The sequence below is a fragment of the Peromyscus maniculatus genome, chromosome 3 (assembly GCF_049852395.1).
Source record: "Peromyscus maniculatus bairdii isolate BWxNUB_F1_BW_parent chromosome 3, HU_Pman_BW_mat_3.1, whole genome shotgun sequence".
Classification (NCBI taxonomy): domain Eukaryota; kingdom Metazoa; phylum Chordata; class Mammalia; order Rodentia; family Cricetidae; genus Peromyscus; species Peromyscus maniculatus.
In genome coordinates this window covers 109,782,724-109,808,126 of record NC_134854.1, presented here as the reverse complement: position 1 = coordinate 109,808,126, position 25,403 = coordinate 109,782,724, and the positions used below count along the sequence as shown (strand labels likewise).

The 25,403-nt window shown below is 51.5% G+C and overlaps 1 protein-coding gene and 1 long non-coding RNA gene across 3 annotated transcripts in view; one reads left to right on the top strand and one right to left on the bottom strand.

The window, feature by feature from the left end:
- The window catches only part of Add2 (adducin 2), a 108,034-nt gene extending 85,341 nt beyond the window's left edge, over positions 1–22,693 (top strand). For both annotated transcript variants that reach the window (XM_042273617.2, XM_076567200.1), the window contains exons 9-16: positions 62–160; positions 4,552–4,728; positions 6,635–6,892; positions 7,882–8,001; positions 8,434–8,523; positions 10,293–10,446; positions 11,537–11,662; positions 19,626–22,693. In XM_042273617.2, the coding sequence (XP_042129551.2) occupies positions 62–160; positions 4,552–4,728; positions 6,635–6,892; positions 7,882–8,001; positions 8,434–8,523; positions 10,293–10,446; positions 11,537–11,662; positions 19,626–19,930 (1,329 nt within the window). In that variant the 3' untranslated portion in view covers positions 19,931–22,693. The remainder of the gene's footprint in view (positions 1–61; positions 161–4,551; positions 4,729–6,634; positions 6,893–7,881; positions 8,002–8,433; positions 8,524–10,292; positions 10,447–11,536; positions 11,663–19,625) is intronic.
- LOC143272427 (uncharacterized) lies at positions 6,830–7,997 on the bottom strand. The gene is made up of 3 exons (XR_013049973.1): positions 7,865–7,997; positions 7,653–7,765; positions 6,830–7,020 (listed from the first exon to the last, which is right to left on the bottom strand). It is a non-coding gene; the product is annotated as an uncharacterized LOC143272427 (long non-coding RNA).
- Positions 22,694–25,403: the final 2,710 nt, after the last annotated feature.

Genomic DNA, 25,403 nt, shown 5'->3' with positions numbered 1-25,403 from the left:
CACTGGCCCAGAAGGGGAGTTCCAAAGGCTTGACCTTAATGGGCTCTTTCCTCCTCCACAGATCCTGGTGCTGAGAAACCATGGCATGGTCGCTCTGGGTGACACCGTGGAGGAGGCTTTCTATAAGGTCTTCCACCTACAGGCTGCGTGTGAGGTACAGGTACGTAAGGCGCTCTGGGAAGTAACCTCAGGAGCTGGCTTTGATGGGGTCCCTGGGAACTGGGGTCCCTGCTAGCTGTCAGTTGGGGTCCTGCGAGCCTAACTCCCTGAAGCTGCCTGTCACCACTGTCCTTACACTCCTGCAGTCTCCTGCTTACAGTGGGATCCACGTCCTGGAAAAGTCCGTCACACCATCTGACCGGTATTACTCATATCTAGGGCCCCTGAGACCAGGATGGGGAAACCATCACAAGACACAAAAAAGCCCTATCACACCTGTGTCACCCAGTGTGGCTGTTCCACCAGGTTGTACTGGGGAACACAGAAAAACGTTGCTCTTGTTTTGCCAGGGGATGGAATGGAGTATGGGTGGCTGTACATGGGCCAGGAGTGTGGTCAGGCATGGAAAGAGGAGTGGACAGAGAGCCAGTCAGTGTTGTCATAGCAACCAGAACAGCCACGATACCCCCAGAGGTATGCAGGGAGCCAGCTCATCTCCCAGTCTCCTCACTGGAAAGGGACAGCTAGGTGGGAGGTGTCAATGACCACGGAGCCCCTAGAGCAGCAGGGATGCTGGTCCCGGCAGCTCTGTGGTGCAGGTCAGCACACAAGAGTGTGCACTCTGTGGCATACAGTTTGGAGGGGTTGGGAGTGGGGCACGCCCAGCCCTGGATAGACTCGTGACCTGGCTCTCTCAGCTCCATCATCTCCAGCCCTGGCTGTGTATTGTTGGGGCAGAGATGTGCCCTCTGGAAGCCTGTTTTCTTCATGTTGGCATGAGCCAACGTTTGCTGGGAGGAATGACTCTCCAGGCCAGGAGAGCTGGTGACATTGCTTAGCTGACAGATGCAGAGGCTACAGTTCCAGGACAAGCCAGCTCTCTGCCTTATTCTGCCTGGCCCGGCAGAGCAGCACCGAAGGAAGGTCACTCACTGCCTTTCCCCGTGTCACTTGGGGAAAGGTGAGATCAGTGCAGCACCACGGGGGTGCCGGGGCCCTGTGGTGCCCTTACAGTGGGCTTTAGAGCAGTGTTGCAGAGGTGCCTGTAAATCCAGAGATGAATAAATGTTACAGGGAATGGAGTGAGAATCCCAGGAAACAGCGATGGTCAGATTTAGAGACTGTGGAACCCTGGAGCCAGGTCATGTCTCTGGTGTGGTGCCTTCTCCCTCAACTAAGATGGCTGCCTCATGCTTAGGCCACTGACGGAAATCAGAACTGGCAGAACCTCTACTATCAAGGGCAGACTCTGTCTTTCCTCACACGGCACTGTAAAGGGTTTACCACACCTTTGCAGATGCTCCTGTGAGAGCATCGCACACTGGAAAAGCTCTTCTCTGCAAAGATATCCCAGCCTTCTGCACAGCTGGAGAGAGCTGCTGCTGCGTCCCCTGCAGGTCCACAGTGGAGAGGCCTCTCCAGGTTCAGACCCACAAGTGACCCCTGGGCGGTTTAACCTTCTGACCTGCGGCCATAGGGCAGAGCTGTTAGTTCTGGTCCCTAACAGCCTCCTAGCTGCTGTCCCTTTCTGCCCAGGACAGGCTTGATGTGCTTTTGCCCAGTCACATCCCCCTGGCAACCAACCGAGGAAGCTCCAGTGATTCTTGTCAGTTTCAAGGATGGAGAGGCTTCTAGAGGAAGGGATGGGCTAGAAGACGTGGGAGAGCAAAAGCAAAGGATGGGGCACCAGTGAGTGCAGCAGCCACGGCCTGCAGCTACTGCCAGGACTGCACTCGGGCAGCCAGCTCTGTGTCCACCACGGGCCCTGCTTCCTCCCTCAGTGACCTTGGTGGACAGGTGAACATGGCTGTGGACATGTCTGTGGCCCAAGCCCAAGCGCCTGCTCAGCTCTCTTGGGCCCAATGTTCTCTTTGCCATTCAGTTTGGAGTTCTGGAAAAGTGGGTCATTGCTCGCTGAGAGGCAGCTCCCTGCTTGCTGAGGAGAGGCAGATGGGAAGCACAGGCAGTTCTTCTCCATCTGCTACCCATCGCCATGGAAACTGCTGGAGGAAGAGATGGGAGGAGGCAGCTTGGGCAAGGTTGTGGGTGCTCTCTCCCTCGTCCCTCCTCCATTAACAACCAGTCCCAGGGGAGGCCGCCTCTCATCCTCTGTTAACTTAGCAACAGCATCCATGTGGTGCTCCTGAGGCTCCAGAACATTCTAAATACTTACCACATTACCTTACAAGATTCCTCATGAGGTAGCTAGGGCATTGCCATTTTCACTAGACAGAGGTGGGAGCGGAAGCACAAATATGGTAAGTAGCTGCCCAAAGGCACACGGTGAGGTGATGTGTGACACACCCAGGCTCTCCCTTCTCTCCAGGACAGCAGGGGACAGTGGGGACAGTTAAAGACATGCAGACATATATCTTGAGTAATAAGGCACTGGAAAGTGTCACCCTCCTCTCCCAGGGAGATGAGCTCACCTCCAAGAAGTGTGAGGTCATCTGTTGGTGCAGGGAAACGCCAGGTGCTCAAAGTGCTGCCTGGATGCTTGGAGCTCATGTGCATGCGTTTGTCAGTAAACTAAATGGACCCTTTTATCTTTGGTGAAAACAAACACCAGCGAAACCATAACCCAGACTCCCAACCCGTCCGGAAACATCAGGCACTGCAAGTTAGGTCACCAGAGTGGCAGCTCCAGTGAGCGAGCTTGTGTGGGGACAGTCTTCTCGGATGTGAGCACGTTAACACGCTGCTGTAGTGACATGGGCTTAGGTGTCCCTCTCCCTCCCTGAAAGCCAGATCTAACAAAGAACATCTGGATGACAGGGATGCAGGGCTCAGTAGACTGTACCACTAGCTAAGCATGAGACTGGGAAAGACAGAGGCTGGTCAAATGCATGCGTGCTTTTAAGATTATTCTAAATTGCCTGCTCTGTACACATAGCTCTGCCCTGATAGTTAAGTGTGCTGCCCGAAGCCACTTGTACTGCCCCCGCATGGAGCTCTGACTGTAGGGGAGGCGTCTGACACTGCAGCACACTTGGCTGTGCCATGCCGACGCTGGACCTGGGGACTGACCACCCCAGCGTGGGTACATACATCTTGGATAACAAGACTAGAAAATTCTTCTGGCTTCTTTCTAGGCCAGGAGCATTCTTGATAAGGGTCATTGGCCTAAGAGTCCCCTCCTCTTATTTCTTTCAAGTTTTGAGACAGAGAGAGAGAGAGAGAGAGAGAGAGAGAGAGAGAGAGAGAGAGAGAGAGAGAGAGAGGAGAGAGAGATCGATCTTATGTTTCACATGGTCTTGGTTTACTTTCTATTGCTGTGATAAAACACTGTGACCAAGAGCAACTTGGGAAGAAAAAAGTTTATTTCATCTTACAACTCTCAGGTCACACACTGCATCATCAAGGAACTCAAGCCAGGATCCTGGAGGCAGGAGCTGATGCAGAGGTCATGGAGAGGTTTGCTTCCCATGGCTGGCTAAGCCTGCTTTCTTAGCGCACCCAGGACCACCCGCCTAAGGGTAGCACTGCCCACAGTGGGCTGAGCCCTCCACATCAATCATTAATCAAGAACATGTTCCACAGACTAAGCCCAATCTAACTGAGGCATTTTCAAAATTGGGATCCCTCTCCCCAAATGACTCCGGCTTGTATCACTGACTTAGAGCTGACCAGTACACACACACACACACACACACACACACACACACACACACACACACACACACACATACACGGAAAAACAAATAAAATACGATAATGACACTGTCACTCATGTTTAATAAGTACTTATGGCCGCTTGCTTTAGACATTTTCCTCTTGAAGAAAAAATATTACAGACAATGATTGAAGATCCAGACTGACATGATAGCAGACACCTTTAACCCCAGGTCTTGGCAGGTAGAGGCAGGAAACACAGGTGTTCAGGGCCAGCCTAGACTACATAGCAAGTTCAAGGCCAGCCTGGACTACATGAGACCTTGTCTATAAAACAATGAATAGTCCCCCTTGAAGCCCTTTCCAGCATCATCTTCCCCAGAAATAATTACAATTCTGCAGTGCATCCTGGGCATGCCTTTCTTCTTCTGAGGCATTGTGTCCTAGATACAGATTACTTCTCTGGGGTACTATATCCTGGGAACCATTTTTGGTACTGGGTGTGCTATATCCCAGATATACCAGTTCAGTCCTCTGTGTCGTTTCATTCCTGGGGTTTAACACTTGTTATTTCTCCCACTGTGGGTTCTCTAAGAACTAAGCCCAAAGAGGAATTTCTAATACTTTGCTCCATGATAATGAGTGAATGACCAACAAGTGTCCAGATATTTCCCTCAAGTTCCCTAGGCCTTTCTGGATCCTGAATTCTCCTCTGTGGCCCACCACAGCCATTTTAAGGACTCCATACACCTCTGACTAAGTGCTCTGATCTCTCTGCAGGTGTCGGCTCTGTCCAGCGCTGGAGGAACTGAGAACCTCATCCTCCTGGAGCAAGAGAAACACCGGCCGCATGAGGTGGGCTCTGTGCAGTGGGCAGGCAGCACCTTTGGGCCAATGCAGAAGAGCCGGCTGGGAGAGCATGAGTTCGAAGCCCTCATGAGGATGCTGGACAACTTAGTGAGTGTTCTGGTGTAGTCCTTCAGACCACTCCCTGGAGGCTGAGTCCACAGAACCCGGCAGCTCAGAACACGAGGGACATGCAAGAACTGCCTCTGTCGTGGTTCAGTGGGTGAAGGCCTTGAGTTTGTGTTCACTTGAACAATGGTTTTCTCCATTGCTCGCCTTGCCTCCCTCTGCTAAGTGCTGAGACATCCTCATGTCTGTCTGTGTTCTCCATGGGAAGCAGCAGTTCGGCCAAGTCTGAGTGCCTCTCCTCATATCCACAGCCCATCACCATCACCATCATCAATACCCATTAGCCCATGCCTCCTCTGGAGTTGACCCTGCTCCATCCCTAATGTCACAGTGTTGCTACTGAAAGCCCATCACACAGTTAGCTTCCTTATTCCAAGCAGTAACGTTACAACGTTTTGTTGCAGTGAATGAAAGAGACAGTCCCATAAAGAATCAAATGGGATGGTTCCTTAAAGGGTACAAGCGGGCAGCATCCTTCTAGGAGCTAATGACTGGGTTGATAATACAGAAATTCAGAGGAGAGACTTCAGGCACAAGAGGAAGGGGTACAGTGGGGAGCTGGGACTGTTCAGAGAGGTGAGGAATGAAGCCCATTTCAGGACATTCCTGTTCGGCTCACCTTCCTCACCCTCAAGGTCACTTGACTTTATCATGTCAAGGTCATTGCAATAATTAATACTCTTCCTCCTGCCATTCCCTCCAAGTCATTTCTCACCCTGTTGCTAGGCTGACCCCGAGGGAGGCTTTATAATGATGAAGCGTGCCTTTGGTGATGAGATGGTTACTCCTGGCAACATCTGTGTGCTGAATCATTGCCCCTAAACGAAGCACCAGGGCTGTGGGTGGCTTCCTACGGGAATCCTTCCAAAGCTTTGAGAAGCAGAAGATTCCATTTAAAGTTTCAGAAAGAAAGAAAGGAGGGTTCTAACGCAGTCAGATAGATTTCACCAGGGAATGTTGGGGAAAGGTGCTGTGAATGAGCAAGGAGCTTCAACCAGCTCTACTTGGACATTATTTTAAAATGAATGTTTACGGTTAGCATTCAACGTGACGGGTTTCCTCATGGTGTCGTCATACTTACGCATCATTCCACTTTGTTCTCATTTCTCCCACCTCACTACCGTCCCCACCCATTGCCCCCCCCCACCCCCGAATAGTTCCTCTTCCTTCCCTCGGTCCCCACCTCTGCTTCCCTGTGACATACGTGCATTACTCTGTGTACCTCCTCCTCACTCATGATCCCCTTTCCAGTTCTATGACCTGCAAACACATGCACACACAAATATACACAAGGACACACATATATCTATAATTTTAAATCTAAGTTATTTTTATCGTCATGTTAGCTACTTTGAAAACATTGGATACTGAGTGGATGGCTTGGTATGGAATGAGTGTCTGGTATGGCATAATATGTTAGGCCCTAGCACTGCAAAATTATTATTATTATTATTATTATTATTATTATTATCGTTGTTGTTGTTGTAGAAAGCAATACTGCTTACAAATTCATCAAAATCATTAGCATTAAGCAGGACTCATTCTTTTTTATTTTTTTTGTGTGCTGGAGATTAAACTCAGGGTTTCACGTGAGTCAAGCCACGGAGCTATGGCTCCCAGCCCTTTTATTCATGCAGAGGATCGCTAAGTTACCTAGCTGGCCTTGAGTTGGTTCTGTAGTCCAGGCAGGCCTTAAACTTGTCATGCTCCTGCCTCAGCTTCCTGATCAGCTGGGATGATGAGCCTGAGTGGCCAGGCCCATCTCAATTTAAAAGTCCTGTGACCTTAGCCTGGCTTCTCAGTTGTCTGGTGGATAATTAGGGTTGAACTGAGTCCAGGTGTGGCCCTCTCACCCCCACAACACCTGGTTCTGGTTCTGTCCTCTCAGGGCTACAGAACAGGCTACACCTACCGGCACCCCTTTGTCCAAGAGAAAACCAAACACAAAAGTGAAGTGGAGATCCCGGCCACAGTCACTGCCTTCGTGTTTGAAGAGGACGGCGCCCCAGTGCCTGCCCTGCGCCAGCATGCCCAGAAACAGCAGAAGGAGAAGACCCGCTGGCTTAACACGCCCAACACCTACCTGCGGGTGAACGTGGCCGACGAGGTGCAGAGGAACATGGGCAGTCCCCGGCCCAAGACCACGGTGAGAGGGGGCGTCAGGACGGCCTGGGTGGGATGGGTTGTATTGGAAGGGAATAAGTTGTGCAATCTTCCAGGTTCCTGTAGGCTGTGCTCAGGTCCCAGAGCCTCAAACACCTCTTTCTTGAACCCCTGTATTGAGGTTTGAGGTGTGAGAGGCAGATTTTTCCAGAGGGCGACAGAACTGAACTACTTCCATCAGCACAGATTCAAGAGAGACTAGGGTCTATGTTTCACCCACAACCATGGGGCCTTTGAGAAACTCCTGGGAGGGGTGTCCAACACTGGCCTGGGGTCTGGCACAAACCCAGGAGGAGGGCAGGTCTGCATGTGTGACCTTTCCTCTCCCTTTTCCCTCACTCACACAGACCGCTATTTGATTTTTTTCCTTTCTGTTTTTCACAGGTAAATGTGCTTTTTTTTTTTTTTTTTTTGGCATGTACATGATTGCACATGTATGTGGCTCAAGGTAGATGTCTGGACTCATCCTTAATAGCTCTTCTATCTTTTCTTTGAAGATAAGCCTAGAGCTGGATATTATGGTTACATTTACTTGCTCTGGGAATCGCCTGTCTCTGCCTTCCACGGCTGGAGTTATGGGGGGGGGGGCATTCCACCCATCCAAATCCAGGCCCTTGTGCTTGAAGGGCAGGTGCTTTAACCACTGGGCAATCCCTCCAATCCCACTGTGTTTGAGTTTTCATTAACAAAAAAGTGGCCACAGCCAGTCAGAATAGGTCTCTACCAGATGCAAATCCAGTTACCTGGAACTGAAGGCCAGGGGTGGCCTGCCCAAGGTTCAGCCTCTCCTCTCTGATGTTCGTTATGGCCCACTGGCCTTCCTTGATATCTGGGTCATCTATCACTCATCTCGGCTCTGACCCAAAGAGAGAACAAGTCTGAGTGGCTTGCTGACCTTCCATGGTGGTACCTGACCCCCCGCCCCTCCCAGCCTGTGGACTCCATCCTTACTCACCTGCCTTGTCTTGTCAGTGGATGAAAGCTGACGAGGTGGAGAAGTCCAGCAGTGGCATGCCCATACGGATCGAAAACCCAAACCAATTTGTGCCTCTCTACACCGACCCCCAAGAAGTACTGGACATGAGGAACAAGGTGAGTCTGCTCTCCGCCTTGCTTTTCTGAAGGAATCTGGGGTCCCAGAAGCACAGGCCAAGTTCCTGGGTTGGGGGAACTCACCAGTAACTCTGATATGACACTACAAAATGTATGGACTACATCCTGGGCTCCGTGCCTCATGCTGGACTTACAAGGTCCTGTGGTCTTCTGTAACCCATTTATGTAGCAGGGCACTTGCTTTACACATTAGGTATGTCTGAGAGACATGTCCACAGCGTGGCCTTTTATGAACTCAGAGTTGCTCGGGACTGGCAGGTATGGCAGAAGCTCTCAGGGAAGGCAGATCATGTTAGAACAGAGAGGACCAGCTGCTGGCCACAGAGGACCTTGTCAGACCCATCCCAGGCCTCACTAGATACCAGAGTGCCCCGCCATGCTCTGACCCCTTCCTCTCCCCTTTCCACACAGATTCGAGAACAAAACCGACAAGACATAAAGTCTGCAGGGCCTCAGTCCCAGCTCTTGGCCAGCGTCATCGCGGAGAAGAGCCGGAGCCCGGTACAGCAGAAGCCACCCCCAACCGAGGGGGAAGCGTGTCTGCCTCCCGAGGCTGGGCAGTGGGACCCCTGAGTCCTCAGGCCCGCTCACCCCATGATCTTAGGTGCCGGGCTCTTGCTGCATAGTGAAGGGCCACCACACGGGTGGCTGTGAGGTCAGGGAGGACAATGTTGACTCTCTCCTGGGTACACCGGATAGGGAGCAACAATAGCCCATCTGCTCATGGGAAGGCTGCTGGCCAGCCCCAGACCTCCCGCCATTGGACTCCATGAGGTCCTCTCTCAGTATCCTTCTGAGTTCTGGTGGCCCATGTGTTTCTGTGGCATCATCTGGCTTGAGTTCCAGGGCACAGTGAGAGGGGTGTGGACAGGACGGTTGTGCCTATGGGGTGGGGAGGGTAAGGAGTGTCCATACAAACCTAGGTAGAGTTAGAAAGCATGAAGTCGCTTTTTTCTATGTTTGAGATGGGATGGCATCTTGTCTATGGCTTGGCAGCAGAGTGGCATTGCAATTCTGCCTTGTGCAGTTGGCATCATGGCTGTCCATGGCTCTTGCAAAAGGTGTGACACTTTCCTCGACAGTAACAAGCGGGAAGTGCCAGGGCCTGTTACTCTCTGTAGAGCATGTGGATATGGTGCGGTGCTTACAGATCAGGCAGCAGCAGATCGTGCATCCACACCTGCCTCCTTACCCTCCCAACTCAGCCAAGGAGTCAACTCTGAACACACCACAGGGGCAAGGATAGAAATGGCCTGTGATCCCAGAGGGGTGAAAGGTCAGCACAGAGCAGGAGTGTTCAAAAGCAGCTCTGCCTTCTCAGCAAGAGCTCTCATTAGCCTGCCTCCCCCTTCTTGGGGTCTGTCTTAAACTCACCGTTGACTCTGAAACTGATTGCAATAAGCCTATGGTTGTCTCCCTTGGCAGTGAAGCCCATGAGCTGTGACCAGAAACCCTGGATGCTCTGGGCTCACCTCCCCTGGGGCTTCACTCTGTGCTCTTCCTCCACAGATATTAAGCAACACCTTTGGGTGGGCTGCAGTAAGGACACTGACTTAGGGAGAGGGTCCGTGGTTCAGTCCTCCCCTTGAGCAAGAGGGACCAGATGATTCTTGGAGCTTACAAGTGTCCCGGCTAGTCAGATCTGAGTCAGGGACTCCACCAAGGTGCAAAACAGGTTCAGCCAGTGCCCCTGCTGAACAGGGCCTGCTGAACAGGCAGCTGAAGATCCTCGATGAAGGATCTGGCTCCTTGGTCACTCTAACTTCAGGACTCACTGCTTGGACTGAGAATGCTACAGCGCCTGTGTCTTGCTGTTTTAACGCTGTGTACTGTGGCTTGCACTGCTGTTGGGAGGCAGGGAGGGGCAGTGGGGGAGGGGCCTGGCATGCTGCTTGCTCTGGCCAATGCTCTGCTTGCTAGACTTTGTCTGACTGACTCTGGGCAACCAAATGTATGCACAGTCGTGGCTTGGAAGTGTCCATAGATGGGATTGCAATAAAGGTGTGTCTTCTGCTTGGGAGCATCTTTTGATTTCATTTCAAGAGCAAAGGGTGGACCCCTATATTCACCAGGACAGTTACAAAGTGTGAGGGGGCTATAGCAATGGGAAGAATGAATGAACCCTACCCCAAGACCCCAAGCTTGGTTCCAAGGAGCTACCTGCCACTTCCCTAGCAAGACAGCTGACTGCCACCTGAGTGTGAGAGAAGCTCCAGCTTGGGCCCCAGCACAGCGGTCAGAGAGCAACACACACTCTGGTTAACTTTCAGTCTACAGAGAGCCAGCTGATGTCCAAGGATGACGCAGATACCAAAGATGAATCTGAGGAGACAGTGCCCAACCCCTTCAGCCAACTCACCGACCAGGAGCTGGAGGAGTACAAGAAGGAGGTGGAAAGGAAGAAACTAGAACAGGAACAGGAAGGTAAATCCGTGTGAGCCAGAGCTGCAGGACCTGCCAGCCTGCAGGGGAGAGCTCAGACTCCTCTTGACCCATCACCAGATAGCGCTATTAGCAGACTATAGCCAAACATGACCCACCACCTCACAGCTCCATGGGCAGGCACCTTTGTGACTTCATGACCCTGCTGCACTGGATATGACGGAGTTAGGACTTATAAAGTACTTAGAATTGTTAGCTGTAATGAGATAGGTCTGACAGTCCCATTAAGTCTGGAGTGAGTCTATCAGCCTGGTAGCCAGGGTTCTCTCAGCCGATGCCTCTCCCCTTGCTTCAGAATCTGCAGCCCAGCCAGTCCCTCTGGGTCGAAACTCCTGGTGTCTTGACTTGCTGGGTCATGCTTTCGTTCCTTTCTGGGCTAGTCTGAACCGAGTCATCTACACCACAGGCTCTACCTCAAATCCCTCCCTGGCTAGAAAGGCATCCCCTCACCCCCCCACTCTGCCCAAAGGAGCTGCCTCGCCTCCTAGCTTCAGGAGCACCTGGGGCCTGAAACTCACTTAGACACCCCCCCAGAGTGGGGGGCTCCACCACCACTTCTCACCTGGGGTTAGACATCTTGTCAAGCGCTGCTTCCTGCCTTGCTTGGAGTTCGAATGTGCCAGTTGGAAAAAAAAATAGAAAAATGTGCTAGGGATTGTTTGGAAGGAAGGTGTGAATCAGCTGACTTAACTAGCAAGCTAGCCACTGTGAAAAAGCCCTGGGTGTTCCTAAGGAGGCCCAGCAGTTGCTGGGGGCTCTGCTTCCATCTGTGGAAGTGTCCTGTGGCTGGTCCTTCCCGGCAACACATGCAGAGCCAGGTGCCGGTCTGGCACGTGGCATTCTTCGGGCACCTTACTTCCTCCCAGGGGCAGCTGTGTGGTAGACAAGGTGGAGTATAACTCTGGCTGCCCCCTGTTAGCCTCCCTAGGAAGAGCAGGGGTAACCCTGAACTAGGGAGGGCCCAATAACTCTCCAGCCAGAAGTGACTGAGTAGAAAGCATTGGGCTATATGCTCACCCGCCCCTCTTGTCTCTGTGACTTCCATGCTAAGGTGGGTTCCTGTTATTTTCAGGGGAGAAGGACACTGCCACAGAAGAGCCTGGCTCACCTGTAAAGTCCACACCTGCATCTCCGGTGAAGAGCCCGACAAAAGCGGGGACCGAGAGTCCGGCAGTTTCTCCTTCCAAGGCTTCAGAGGGTGAGTGGAGCTGAGCCGGCTTCAAAAGACACCTGTGTGGGAGAGTGGGTCATCTGCACGCTGTCAAGAACTCTTGGTAGTCGGTAAGGGTTTGCAGGGGGAGGGTGGCCTTGCTCCCATGGGAAACGCTTCCTCTCAGACAGTTCTAGGCAACTGGGTACGATTTGGTTTGTCTTACTAGGAAACAATGCTGACACAGCCAAAGTCCTTCCGAGCAGAGATGAAGGACTGGCCCACAGCCTCCCCATCCCCAGCTGGCCAGCGGGCCCATCTGGTCCTCAGGTGCCGGTGTGGGGAAGGAGCTCTTTAAAATGAAGGCTCTGCTCTGTCAGGTCTGAGATGGGGCCTGAGACTCTGCATTCCTCAGGGGGCATAACCTGATGTTGTCGTTCCCGGCCTTAACTGAGCACTGGGATCCCCTGGTGAACTGAGGTGGGTCTGTGGCCTGGATCCCACCCTCAGCATTTGTCCGGGGCCCTCTAAAATGGGAACCAGCTAAAAACTGTCATTAGAGAGACACGAGTTTAGACAATAGAATTCCAGGCCCAACGAAACTGCTAATTTGAGTAGTTCAGAGACCCACTCTGTGCCTCAGTTGCCTTGTATGTCAAATGCTTCCCCTTGTTACAGTTCTGTGTCTAGGGGGACTGTGGATGGCAGCCACTTTGAAGAAGTGAGGGAATAATTTGAACTAGGACCTCCCTAGGAGTAAGGCATTCATGGCAGGAATGCTGCTGTGGTCCCTCTCCACCTCCATGCTGCTCACTGAGTCCCCTGAGAAACCCCGTCAGAGAGGACACCATGCCACCCAGAGAACAGCCTCTGCTGGGCTGCTGGGATCCCCTTCCTAGGTGATGGGTCACTTGTGTGATTCCGGTAGCATCTCCACCCTGAGCTTCCTCTCCAAGCCGATCACTGCCTGGCAGACAGGCCCAACCTTGCTGGGGAAAGCCCATCTGCTTGAGGCCGGAGCCCCAAGTGGATGCCCCTCCCTGCTCTCACTGGCTGTGTGTGTTCACTGTCTCCTCGTGGTGTGTTGTCAACTTGCCCACATGTCTTCCTTTCTCTCCCCATTTGTGCCTTCGTCAAAGGACTTTCCTCTGAGTCTGAATACTTGTCTCTGTAGTAAGTATAGAGAGGCCACTTCCTAACTCACCTGGCACTCGCAACAGGGAGGGAGGAGCTTTTCAAAAGAAATCTGTTCCCCACCCCCAAGGTTTTCTTCTTGCATCTCACAGCCCCGCCTTTGGAAAGCCTCTTAGCTGTAAAATTCATGACCAATTCCACCTGTGCTGTGCATGGACTAGGCTTCCTGTAAGGGATGTGGACACACACACACACACACACAGAGAGAGAGAGAGAGAGAGAGAGAGAGAGAGAGAGAGAGAGAGAGAGAGAGAGAGAGAAGAGAGAGAACAAGTCTCATAGTCTGCTGCAGGAGAGCGTAATGGTCAACAGGAATTAACCACTGGCCCCACTTTGGCACCTCTAAGGAGCATCTTCTAGAACTTTGAGCAGAGCCTGGATTCTCTCAGGCCCTCAGATACCTCCTAGACATGTGCAGAGGACCTGGCCTGTGTCTGTCCATTAGTCCACGCATACAGGCTACAGGGAGGAAACAGGGAAAGCCTAAGAAGGGCTCATGGTAGAAGGGGGACAAATGAGGGGATTCTTGACAGCTCCTGAGAAGGACAGAAAACAGGAAGAGTGTGGATGGATAATGTGAGAAATCCACAGGGTCTGCTTAAGAAGTATTAGGGAAATTTACTAGGATAAATTGAGGAAATACACTCACGAATACAGAACTAAGTAGATAGCTGAAGTCATCCTCTGATCTAACCAGGAACAAATCTACCTGGCAGTTGGATCACACCAGAAGGCAGAAAGCATGGAGCAGGGCTCATGACCCTTCTCCCTTTCCTTTTAAGAGGTCATGTACAACCGTACAAGAAGCACCGCCTCCTTCGGCCACCATATAGCCCAAGGTCATGGGTGGAGCAAATACCACTACAGATGGCTGCTATCCACTCACCATTGTGTATCACACTCACTATGACCAGAGTTCTGGTTCTCTCTGGTCCAAATCTACCCCCTTCATGGGGCCCATTGCACTTGAGTTGTAGAATAACAAAAGCTATAGTTTTCTCTAAATGCTTTATTGCCACAGACAGCTAGGAGCATGGCTACCTTGACACAGTATGATGTAGGTATGAGCTGCAGTGTGGTGGGGCTTCGTGGTCTGGACCAGGTCCTTGGAGCAAGCAGGATGGACTCCGGCACAGTAGCTATGTTCCCACATGTGTCCCATCCATTAGATGAAGGGTGACTGTTTCCAGCCATCTGTCACTGTGCTCCGGGTCCTCTCCTGCTGAGTTTCCTAATGTCAGTCCTCATCATGTTCTGGAATCTGAATCCTGCTCCATCAGCCTCTCTAAGGCATCTCCTCCTCCACATCTGCTCACCATGACACTTCCTCTCTTTCACTAGACCCTGACTGATGCTATTCGTACTGACTGCAGCCCTCACGGACTGAGCTGCAAAGAACTAGCTCCTGTTTCATGTCAGATGTTCACAGATTAATCCATTATTTCAAACACGCCACTCAAAGCACTTCAGAGGGCTGGGGAAATGGCAACAATGGATAGAAGTGCTTGCTGAACAAACATGAAATCCAACCAGGCATGGCAGGCCCTGTAATCCCAGAACTCAAGAGACAAAGGCAGAGGAGGCCCATAGCAAACTAGCTAGCTGGTCTAGCCAATCGGTGAGCTCCAGGTTCAATTGAGAGACCCTGACTCAATAAGTAAGATCCATCGAGGCAGACAGCTGACATCAGCTATGGGCCTCCGAGAGAGAGTGAGTGTGTGTTAGGAGAAAATTAGCAATTTTGCAATGTGCTCACATAAATCCATTCTTATTAAGGACTGTGCTCTTTGAATTGTAGGAACTATTAGTCATTGATACTGTTAGCCTCCAAGACCTGAGCAGGTTAGCTCTGTAGCATCAGATCACTAACCAATCACGGTCCTCAGTGAGCTAGTTCTTCTGTGAACTGACTAGAGTTGACTGGGCTCAGCTTAATAGATCTTCAGCCCTGTATGATATCAGCCAAGACCACACACAATCAGCTATGGGCATGACTAGTCCAGAACTTCCAAGATAGTACACACATGGCTGGTGCCGTGGTGGGGACAGGGAGAAGCAGGGCTCAGCGGAGACACTGGGGTGACTGAATTGGTCTCCGTCTCTGTTTTTCACTCTTGCTCTTCCTACCCTCCACATTTTCCATTGGTGTCATTGGACTTTATCCATGGTGGCCCATGTCTCCCAAGGCTGTCAGGCAGAAGTTTCTAGACCTTCTTAGGTCTTTGGCTTAAGCCCAGCCCTGCATTCTAATTGCTACCAGAAGTCATGGAGCCAAGAGGGGCTACACGAGCCTGTCAACACCAAGAGGCTCTGCACACTAGGTCTGACTGTCCCACATGCCAACAGTACATCCAGTGCTGGGGGAACTTGGAGTCTCAGCCAAGGTGAGTCAGCAAAAGGAGTGTATTCTGAACCCCAATGTCCCACTGGGCAGCCAATGGCCTTTTTATGTCAAAATGGCCTGATGACTTGATAAGAACAGAAATTTAGAGAGGTGGGAACGCGGCTCAATGGTAGAGCACTTGCCTAACATGTGAGGCAAAAAACACACATGTATACACACACACACACACACACACACACACACACACACACACACACACACACACTTTGTGACCCACTGTCTGCTTCAGGGCCTAACATGGAGAAAGGCTGCATTTGCACAAGTTGAATCTGGACCACTCTTTCAAACCCCGATGTTCTGGAATTTAAATGAGGACAGGAACTGATGCAGAGCTCTGCTGGCCAGTCTCCTGCTCACAGAGCCTCACCAGGCTCTTCTGCTTGCTAGCTCTCTGCTCCCTGCTCTGCGCTTTGAGTGCCTCGTGGGCCAGCACGATACCCCGGCACTGTGTCAGCAATGATTGTAAATAATACTTTTCCCCAACCTTTAATGAGCCTTTCTTTGGCGTCTGCATGCAATGATGAAGAGCATTCTTTTCATTAGGGAAATATAAACCATGCATGGCAGTCACCAGTCCTGCACGCACTGGAATATAGGCCAGTCTGGCTGGCATTGAGTTGAGAAGCACCTCCCCAAACCCAGTTCCAGGCCATCCGCTTATCTCCCTTGCTGTTGCTGTCTGAGTTCAGGCCAGGCCAGCAGTCATGTGTCTAACCCAGGGTGGATAGATGAGCATGTTCCTGCAGAGGCCAGGTATCCTCTATGGAACTGGCATCTGGCCTCACACACACAGAGAAAGCTTCAACCGTGTGGCAGAAGATGGCCACATAAAAATGAGTGAGAGTTCATGCTCTGAATGGAGAACAAAGATGGCACATGGCAATGTAAAAACGAGCACTCGGCACCGGGCTCAGAGGAGGGCAAGGTAGTTGTCGATCTCAGGGGAAGCTGCACAGACAGAGTGTAACTGAGCCCAACTTTGGGGAGATGCAGACTTGGACTGTGGGCAGGAGTGAGGTGGGCTGTGCTGGGGTGGAGGCCAGGAAGCTAGAGGAGCGGACATTCCTGGAAGAGGACCGAAGCGAGGCTCTCCAGAGAATCAGAGCCGGTGGGACACATACAGACTTGGAAGGGAAGACATTGCTTTATGGGACCATGGAGGCTGCATCATCACACCATAGGGTGTGTAAGCTGCGAACCAGGGAATCGGGCGGTTTTCTTCCCCCTCAGCCAGAGGTCTGAGAATTGGAACATTGTTGAAGCAGAACATAGATATCCTAGCCCAAGCAGAGGGAGTTCTCCCGTCATCTGCTGGTTCTGTTGGGCCCTTGATGGGCTGGCTGACACCCAGCCACGTTGATAGAGTAGATAAAGAAGTGTTTCAGCAGCTCTTAACCCACTATTCCTTAACTCAGTTAAATCAACACAAAACCATCACAGGGCCACAGGCAGAGACAAAGCGGTTGGAGGCCGGGGTGGCAAGGAATAGATCTTCCTGGTCATCCTCTTTAGACAGAACTCACAACTTTACAGCATCTGTCCCTTCTCCCTCCTCCAAGTGTCCCCTATTCCCTGAGCACCCCAAGCACCCCACTCAAGCAAACATGAGCTCCTACTGCCCCTGTCTCTTGGGTTCTCTCTCAGCTGCTCTTTAACCTCATCTTCTGGAGCTGCTCACACGGGGTGGGGGTGAGGGTGGCTCGTAGAGGCGATTCTTGGTGTTTCCCGGGAGCTCATTACCTGCCTCTAGCTGAAGCCTGCCCCACCTCTCTAGCTAGCTCTCCAGTCGTCTCTGTCCCTGTGGTGGTGATACACTGGGCATGCTCTGTTAACGTCGCGATCTTAAGATGATAGCACACACACACACCAAGGGCTGGATCTGTAGGCTGGCTGGTCTGGCTGAAGAGACATGGACAGGTGCCTGGGGGAAGGACAGAATGACAGCGAGGCTACGAGTCACCGTGAGGGCAGCAAATGACAGTCTGAGAAGAAAGCGGAGCTCCTCTCGCAGACGGTGAGAATCAGCTTAGGGGGTGATAGCCGTGCTGGAGCTTGAGAAAGAGGTCGTAAAGGGTGTCACTCACATGAGGCTTTTGCTGTGGAGATGCAAAAGAGTGGGAGGCTGGAGATCCAGGGAGAGAGAGAGAGGGAAGGAAGGAGGGAAGGAGGGGTGGAGGGAGGGAGGGAAGAAGAGAAGGAAAGAGGGTGAGAGGGAAGGAGGGAGGGAGGGATGGAAGGAGGGAGAGAGGGAGGGAGGGAGGGAAGAAGAGAAGGAAAGAGGGAAGGAGGGAGGGAAGAAGAGAAGGAAAGAGGGAGGGAGGGAGGGAGGGAGGGAGGGAAGGAAAGAGGGAGGGAGGGAGCAGGAGAAGGAACCAGAGGACAAAGGGTAACACTTGGTGGGGTGTGTTTGCATGTGTGGATCCATCTTGACTTGGAAGACTTGCACTGGGCTGAACATGATGGGGGATGAGGTGAACAGGGCAACAGTGTTTGGCGCATTCAGTTACCACATTCACCTGCACACTCATGCAGTCTGCCATCTGTGGGTCCATAGACGCTCTTCGGGTGCCTTCCAGGAGCTGGGCCCATAATCAGCACAGCCTCGCCCTCTTCCTGTGCAGAGTGGGGAGATGATATACTCGAAGAGACATGTGTGATGGCCTCAGAGTTGGGGCTAGAAGTTTCTATGGTGAAGGCAGAAGGCTAGCAGGATCAGTTCCACCTGGAAGTGAGGGTGAGGTCAGGAAAGACATTAAGAAGACCAAACATGCAAACAGATCTATTGTATGAGGTTAGGTTTGGGGACACAGGGAGGAGAGAGGGGCCCTCCCCAGACAGGGGACAGGGAAGGGTCAAGGGACTGATGGTGGATAAGACCGAGTGGAAGGTGGAGAGAGACAGAGTGAGGAGAGGACCATGTCCCGACGGATGTGAGGCATTGCTGTGTGCTGCCGGGTGACAGCCGTGGGAATACACATGGAGGTGAGGAGACAGATCTCAGGCTGTCGGAGTCAAGACTGCAGATGTTGACAGGCTCCAGTCTGCACAGTGGAATGAATGGGAAGCATCAGCCAGTCTCTCATACTAAAAGGGAACCCAGGCTCAGGCAGGTCTGGAAGAACTTTGGCGTGCCGGATTGAGAAGGGACAAGAGGCCTCACTGTAAGAACTTGCCAGGTTGTTGAGCCAGCCTGTTCTGACTGCCCCAAGCTCACCCCCATCCACACAGATTGTAGTCCCAAGCCACTCTGCAGGGTGGACTCTAGGTTTCTTACCCACGTCTGCACTGTGGCTTCCCCTTCCCCTGCTGGGTACATTCTTACATAGCAGAGCATGTGCCAATCCTTCTGAGGGTGGTGCTCCAACTCAGAGGTACCCACGATCCCACCATGCACACACACACACACACACACACACACACACACACACACACACACACACACCATGCAGACATACACACATATATACACACATCATACACACATACACACACATCATGCACATGCATACATACACAATCTACATCACACTCAAGTCCTCACCTTTCCCACACCACACAGCAGTGCTCAGCATACGCAGTACACTTGTACACACACCAGCAAGCCTCTCAACCCATGGATGGGAAGCAGGTGGAGGCAGAAGTCAGGACCTGAACCTGCTCTTGTGTAGCTCTCTGTTCTGAGCCGTGAAATGGGGAAGAAGGGGCCAGGCAGTCTTTAAGGCACTTCCTGCATTTCAATGTCTGTGGTGGGAGTTATAGTTTCCCTCCTTCCTCTTTACACAGGAGTTTCAAAGCATCCATAGTTGGGGAGAAGGGACAGCTGGGGACTTGAGTGCCTGGGATCTAAGCATGCTGCCCTTGGGTATGGATCCTAGAGATCCCAGACAGAATAGAGACCTGAGCCCTGGTAGCCACTAAAATGAAAGGACCCCCTTGGGCTACCGATTCTATTATGGAAATGTTGGATCCTTCCTGTTTCTCCTCTCTGCCCTCTGGGAAGACACTGCTTCCTAAGTTCCCTGCTTCTGCATAGGTATGAAGATCTGAGATCACCATGTTTTGATTGGTGCAATGGGGCTGTTGACCACAATGCTTCCACTGAGATGACCAGGACATGCAGCCCACGGCTTCTCTCCTCCCTTGGGCATGCCTCCTCATTCTCACTCAGTACCTGAATTTAAATGCTTGTTCAGAAACCAACATGTATTTCAACATGTAGACAGGAACCCAGAGTTCCGCCTGCCCAGGGTGCGTTCCCCAAGGCAGGTGGCGTAAGGTGAGAACTCCATCCCTCCTCTGTTCCAGGATCCTTGCTCCCACCTCAAGCCAGCCTGCCCACCCCAGCTCCAGAACTTCCCTAGAACACTTGCCTGCATGGAATCTTATAGGCTGGGTCTTCTGGTCTTTTCCTAGATGCCAAGAAGACAGAAGATGGTGAAGCCACCACAGAGCCCGAGCCAGTGAAACCGGAAGGGGTGGTGGTTAACGGGAAGGAGGAGGAGCCGAGTGCGGAAGAGGTCCTCAGCAAAGGACTGGGCCAGATGACCACCAACGCTGACACTGATGGTGACAGCCAGAAGGACAAAACCGAGTCAGTTACGAGCGGCCCCTTGTCCCCAGAGGGCTCGCCCTCCAAGTCACCCTCCAAAAAGAAAAAGAAATTCCGAACCCCCTCCTTCCTGAAGAAGAGCAAGAAGAAGGAGAAGGTGGAATCCTGATCAGTGGCTCCTGCTGCATCCCTGCCCTCCTTCCCTGCCCTTCTCCCAACTCTGCCCCTGGAGCCCAGGGCCAGTGAGGGATAGAGAAGGACCTGGGATCACACTCAGAGGGGAGCCTAGAGCCAGCCTTCCCAGAGCGGCCAGGTGTCCTGCCCACAGTCACAGTTAGTTGGTGGCGGAGCCCACCCTAGATTTGAGCTTCCTGACTCCCACGGTCATGCTCTGTCCTCTGTTCAACACTGCCTAGTCCTGGGCTGCCTCTGTTAGGACACCACCTGCCAGCCTGAGCCCAGGGCAGGAAGGCCAAGCACCGGGCATGGTCACGGATGCTCATAGGCCAAGGCTTCCCCTGAGTAAGGTCCATCTCTTCCCAGGAATCCTGCCTCTTGCTGATGGAACTGTCTCCACATCAAGAAGCCATACTTCTCTCTTCCATTTTGGGTCCCTTCCCCTGCTCAAAGTAACCAGGCAAACTGACCTGCTTCCCCTCCCCACAACAGAAGTTAATCTCTGATCCCCAGGCTGATGGCTTAGCTTGTACTTTTCCAAACACTAATCCTGAGCTTTTGACATGGAACCCATTGAGTGATGGATGGAAGAACCTAAGAACAGACAGAGAGAGGGCAAGCCAAGTCAGCTTAATGAGTGGACAGGGGGCCATCCATCTAAGAGCCTAGGCTCCTGGCCTGTCTGTATTGTACATCTCACAGGCTACAAAATTCAACCTAACTGTAGCATAAGAAAAAGTCCCATGCTCAGGGCAGGAAGTCGAGGACATCTAAATCTTGTGCTGGTGTTAAGTTATGTGAAGGGGTCAAATGCCACTTTGGCTTTGCATGGTTTGCAGAGCGGCACCTGCCTCGATCTTGCCTTGCAGCCAGGTGTCCTTTGGCCCTCCCTCATGCCCAGGAGCCCCTGCCCATAGACCAGAGCATCTTACTCTTGGCACCTTGACCTTGGCTCTTTGGGTCCCAACTCTGAATTACCGGAGGTCCAGCAAAGGACAGAAATGAGTCTTTCTGGGTTAATTCTCTCTCACCAGCTTTCAGAGACACGCCTGGCATTCCTAACACTCTCTTGCATCCCTGGCTTGGTGATAGGCACAGCTGTAACATTAAGTGCCAACACCATTTTTCCATATCCTCCCAAGGAGTAGTGTTGGCTAATGAGCATTTCTGGCTCCAAGACAATCCATCTTCCTTAAAGCACAGCGTCTTCAAAGAGCATTTCTCTTTTTGTCCTGATTATTGTAAAGGTATTTTTGAAATTTCTTGACTCATTTTTCACTTTGCACACTTGCTGTCTATAGACACCATACAGGCTTTACCTTCTGCCTTCTCAATACCCCATTCCTCCCTTTTTGTGGTAAGGAAACTGAACCCCATTGGGGTAATTGACTTGCTGAGCAAGATCTGAAGGCTGGATTTGAACCCAGGTCAATCTGAGCCAAGCTCTTCCCAATTGTGGTGAATGGACAGAGGCTTTGGCCCATTAGCCATTACTGCAACTGGTCTTGGCTGTGTGGCGTCAGCACTTGCCATGATGTTAGAGAGATCACCTGTTGTTGCCCTAAGTGATTCAGTCAGCTGCTGGTGATTGGGTGGTGGTGAGATCTCTGCCCCCTGACAACAGAGAGCTGAACCCTCTGGCTGCAGCAGGAAATCCCACCACACTTGGCTGGCTGTCTCTTAAGCAGATCTGAGAACCCAGGGCTGATTTGTGGCTGCTGCCCAGGCCCCATTTTCGTTCTGCTTACTGGTTGGGTCAAGTCTAATGACAGACAACCCAATGCCCCTGTGTGTGAATGCTCAGAATTCTGTCTTCCTGCAGGAACTGCCTTCTTAGGAATAAGATCGCACATTTATTCATTCATTTTTCCCTGAATGTTCATTAACTATCCACTTGTATCAGACACTTAAAAGAAAGATAAGAGGTGTCAACCTCGAAGAGGCAGCATTTATGAGCTGGTGCTCAGGATGAAGTCCATTGTCTCTGCCCAACATGCTCCCTTTATTACCTTTATGACAGCGAGGCTTGCTTAGGTTAAAATGTCAGAGCTTTGCTGGAGTGTTACCGTTGGGGTCAAGGCCATGAGTTCAGCTCATAGCCACCCATCTGCTTATTCCTTGTATGTTCAGGAAACACTCATCTGTGGGCATGTGCGATATGTAGACAAGATACAGAGCAGGCAGGGTACACAGGTGGGCCATGGCAGCAATGACTGACCATCCAGTCTTCTGGGGGTGGGCACAGGGAAGCCTTCCAGAAAATTGATGGCTGAATTGGGTTTTAAAAACAGAAACTTGGGAAAAACAAGTCAGCAGAAGTGGACAGATGTGAGAGCATAGGACTCCACACTCTGTCCTTCTGGGCCACATGGAACTGTCAGAGCATTATGAGAAACGTGATAGAAGTGGTCTACATCCCAGGTGGGCAGAGCTGGGTCATAAGAAGACTTGTAGACAGTGTGCAAGACCTGGATTTTACCATGTCCCGGACACTGAGGGCTGTTAATTAGGGTAGAATCATAAACAGAAGGGTGTTGTTGAGTCCCTTTGGTGACCCAATGGGGAGTGTGTGGGTAAGGCTGCCGACTGATCTCCTGCTGTATTCTCCCCCACTGCACCAGTTTCTAGCTTAGAATTCCTCTCATGGAATTTTTGGGATTAAAAACATCTGAAGATTTCAACGAGCTAATAATGCTGGGTTCACAGCTCAGGCCCTATTTTGATTTGGGATGAGATCATGGGAGTATAAAGACATTTCATCTATTTCCTTCTTCTCTTGTACATAAAAGATGTGACGTGCACAGCCCTGAGGACTGTAGAAACGGCTGTGCAGCCCAGACACAGCATTTCTTTGGCTCTGTGTAAAAGTTGTTTCAAGGTTCAGCTGATGGGGAGGGGTGTGTAAGCTCAGAGTTTACTGGTCACCAGCTTGTTTCTCACTGAGCCACTGCAATTGCCACTGAGAAGGGTATTGGTGCTACTGTGTGACCAGCTGATTGGAAAATGAAGCGGCTTCTTGACCTGTCTCCCCATCCAGCTGTACAGTAGGGCAGAGGCCATCCTGGCTCCCGTGATGTCACATGCTTGGAGCAGTTGTGATCTGTGAGGGCTACCCGTTTTGTGTGATCACCGCCCCAACTGCACTCCAGCCTGGGTCTGGCCTCTCTTCATCCGACCCAAGGCCTGGTCCCCCTTAAACCATTGGAAGAGCCAGATGCCGCTTGGTAATGAGTATCAAGTCCTTGCTCTGTGGACAGAGGATGTGAGGGACATGGATGAGGGCCACAAGTCTCTCACAAACCCATTGTAAGGCACTGCTCTGAGCACCCAATCATGGAGACCATGCCTGAACCTAGCCCCTGTGGGATGGCAGCGTGGCCACCGGGCCACTGCTCTTGTTAATGTGAGCAGAAGCGCTAAAATGTGTCTGAAGGAACCATGGGCCCCTGAGTATAAAAGTTTAGAGCTACATTTGGACTTCTCGGGAACGTTTGCTTAGGGACAGGACACGGCCCTCTGGAGGCCACTGTGCCAGGCCTTTTCATAGGTGTGAGTTTTATGTCTTAGTTCTAAACCAAATGTAATGAGTTCTTGACAGCCAAACAGGACTATTGAAGCATTCACCCCTTGCTCATTTTATACATGTGGTCCCACAAATACCCCAGGCTCTTGGCATAGTTACCACCCACTGTGGCCAGAGAGGCCATGAGGCTTCTTACAGCATTTCTTATCACTAAGCCCAACTGAACTCTCTATGACCCCCATATAATTCAGAAAACCTGAGAGCTGAGTGAAATGCCAGTTATCTGCTCTCTATTCCCATGGATGGGATAGGGTACCTCACAGCTTAACAGGCCATCATGCCTGCTCCGCAGGTGATTTAATATGAAAAGGAGGGGTCCAGAAGCAACTGAAATTCTCGAAACATGTCCACTTGTTTTCTGTGTGCACACCCTCTTTCTCCAATGTGAGGAGGCTCCCACAGTGCTGTGACTACTTCCCAGGGCTCTATCTAGTCAGGATGAGGTGCTCTTCCTGTCAGAAATGAGAGGTCACATATAGAGCCCAGTTCCCAAGGCTCCTGACTCCCTTCTGCCCCTTACTGGGGAAGCCACCTTGTGCAGAAGTCTGTGGGGATCTCACACAGTGGGGTGTCCTTCAGTGGACAAAGGGTCATCTTTGCACTGGCAGTGCCCTGGTAGGCTTCTTTCCACAGGGACAAGACTCAGTATTTGGGTGTCCCTAGAAAGTATGGAAGTCATGTCCTGCCTCGTTCACATAGGGGTTGCATTAGGTTTTTGCCAAGCTGACTTTTGTGCCAGTGGTCTTCAAGATTCTCCTACAAATTGGGTCATCACTTTGAGAACTTAGGGCCAGAGATAGAGGGGGTTCATGATGCCGGGGGGGGGGGGGGGCTCAAGTGCAGGCTAGCCTGGGAAGGCAGAGTCTTCCATGGGAGTCAGGTCTTCAGCCCCTTCCTCACCCTTTCTGTCCCATGCACCTGGGTAAGGCTGGACCCTGAAGATCCTTCCCATGTCTCTTGGGTAGAGATGACATCACCAAAACTCAAGGAATCTTGGGAAGGACCTAAACTCTTCTCCCCTTCAGCAAACCAGCCTGTGGTTTAATTCTCCCCTTTAACATGAACCAGGGTGGCAGCTGGACCTAAGCCAGGGGGTCTCACTTGGGAAACACCACAGACCCTTGTATGATGGCAATAAGTTTGGGGAAGCCCCAGACCCTCATTTCAATGCCACCTTGTGCCTGTAAGATTGCCCTGTCTGTAAATTCCTTAAACTGCTAAAGGTGATGAGTCCCAGGGTCCTCCCTCTCTGAGGAGAGGTTAGGCAGAGTGGAAGAGGCAGGAGGCACCATGAGGTGCAGGGTCACGGGAACCCAGGCTGGCCAGGGAGTGCAGTGTCTTCGTAAGTAATGCTGTGGGTGGTGTTGGTGAAATGTCTGTCGGACAATCGTCACATGAGAGTACGACTTCCTGTCTTCCCTTGTACATAGGCTGTCTGTGTTTGGCTTTTCCTAGTACTGTGAGGTTTTGAAGAGGGATTCCATGTAATACTCTGTGCTGTGACATGCCACCCTCCCCCGAGATCACACATCTTCCCCACAAACGGTTCTGCCTTTCTGTATGCTAACACATTGAGCCACTGACGTGCAGCTGGATGGCTAGGCTCTGGGGTTTTATTTTGCAATTTTATATATATATATACATATATAATATATATATTTATGGGTTGGTTTTATATGGTTTTCTGTTTGAATCTATGAGCAACAAAGCTCCCCTTTGATTTTCATGAGAACTTTCCAAAGGCCTTTTTCTGCTTTGGTATCTGACTGTGTTTGGGGTGGACTCTGCCCGTGGGTTTCTCCGTGTGTGCTGTTATTTCACCTACAGATCTTACCCTAGTAAACCAGATGTGCTTGGCTTCCCAATGTGTGTGACCCATCTC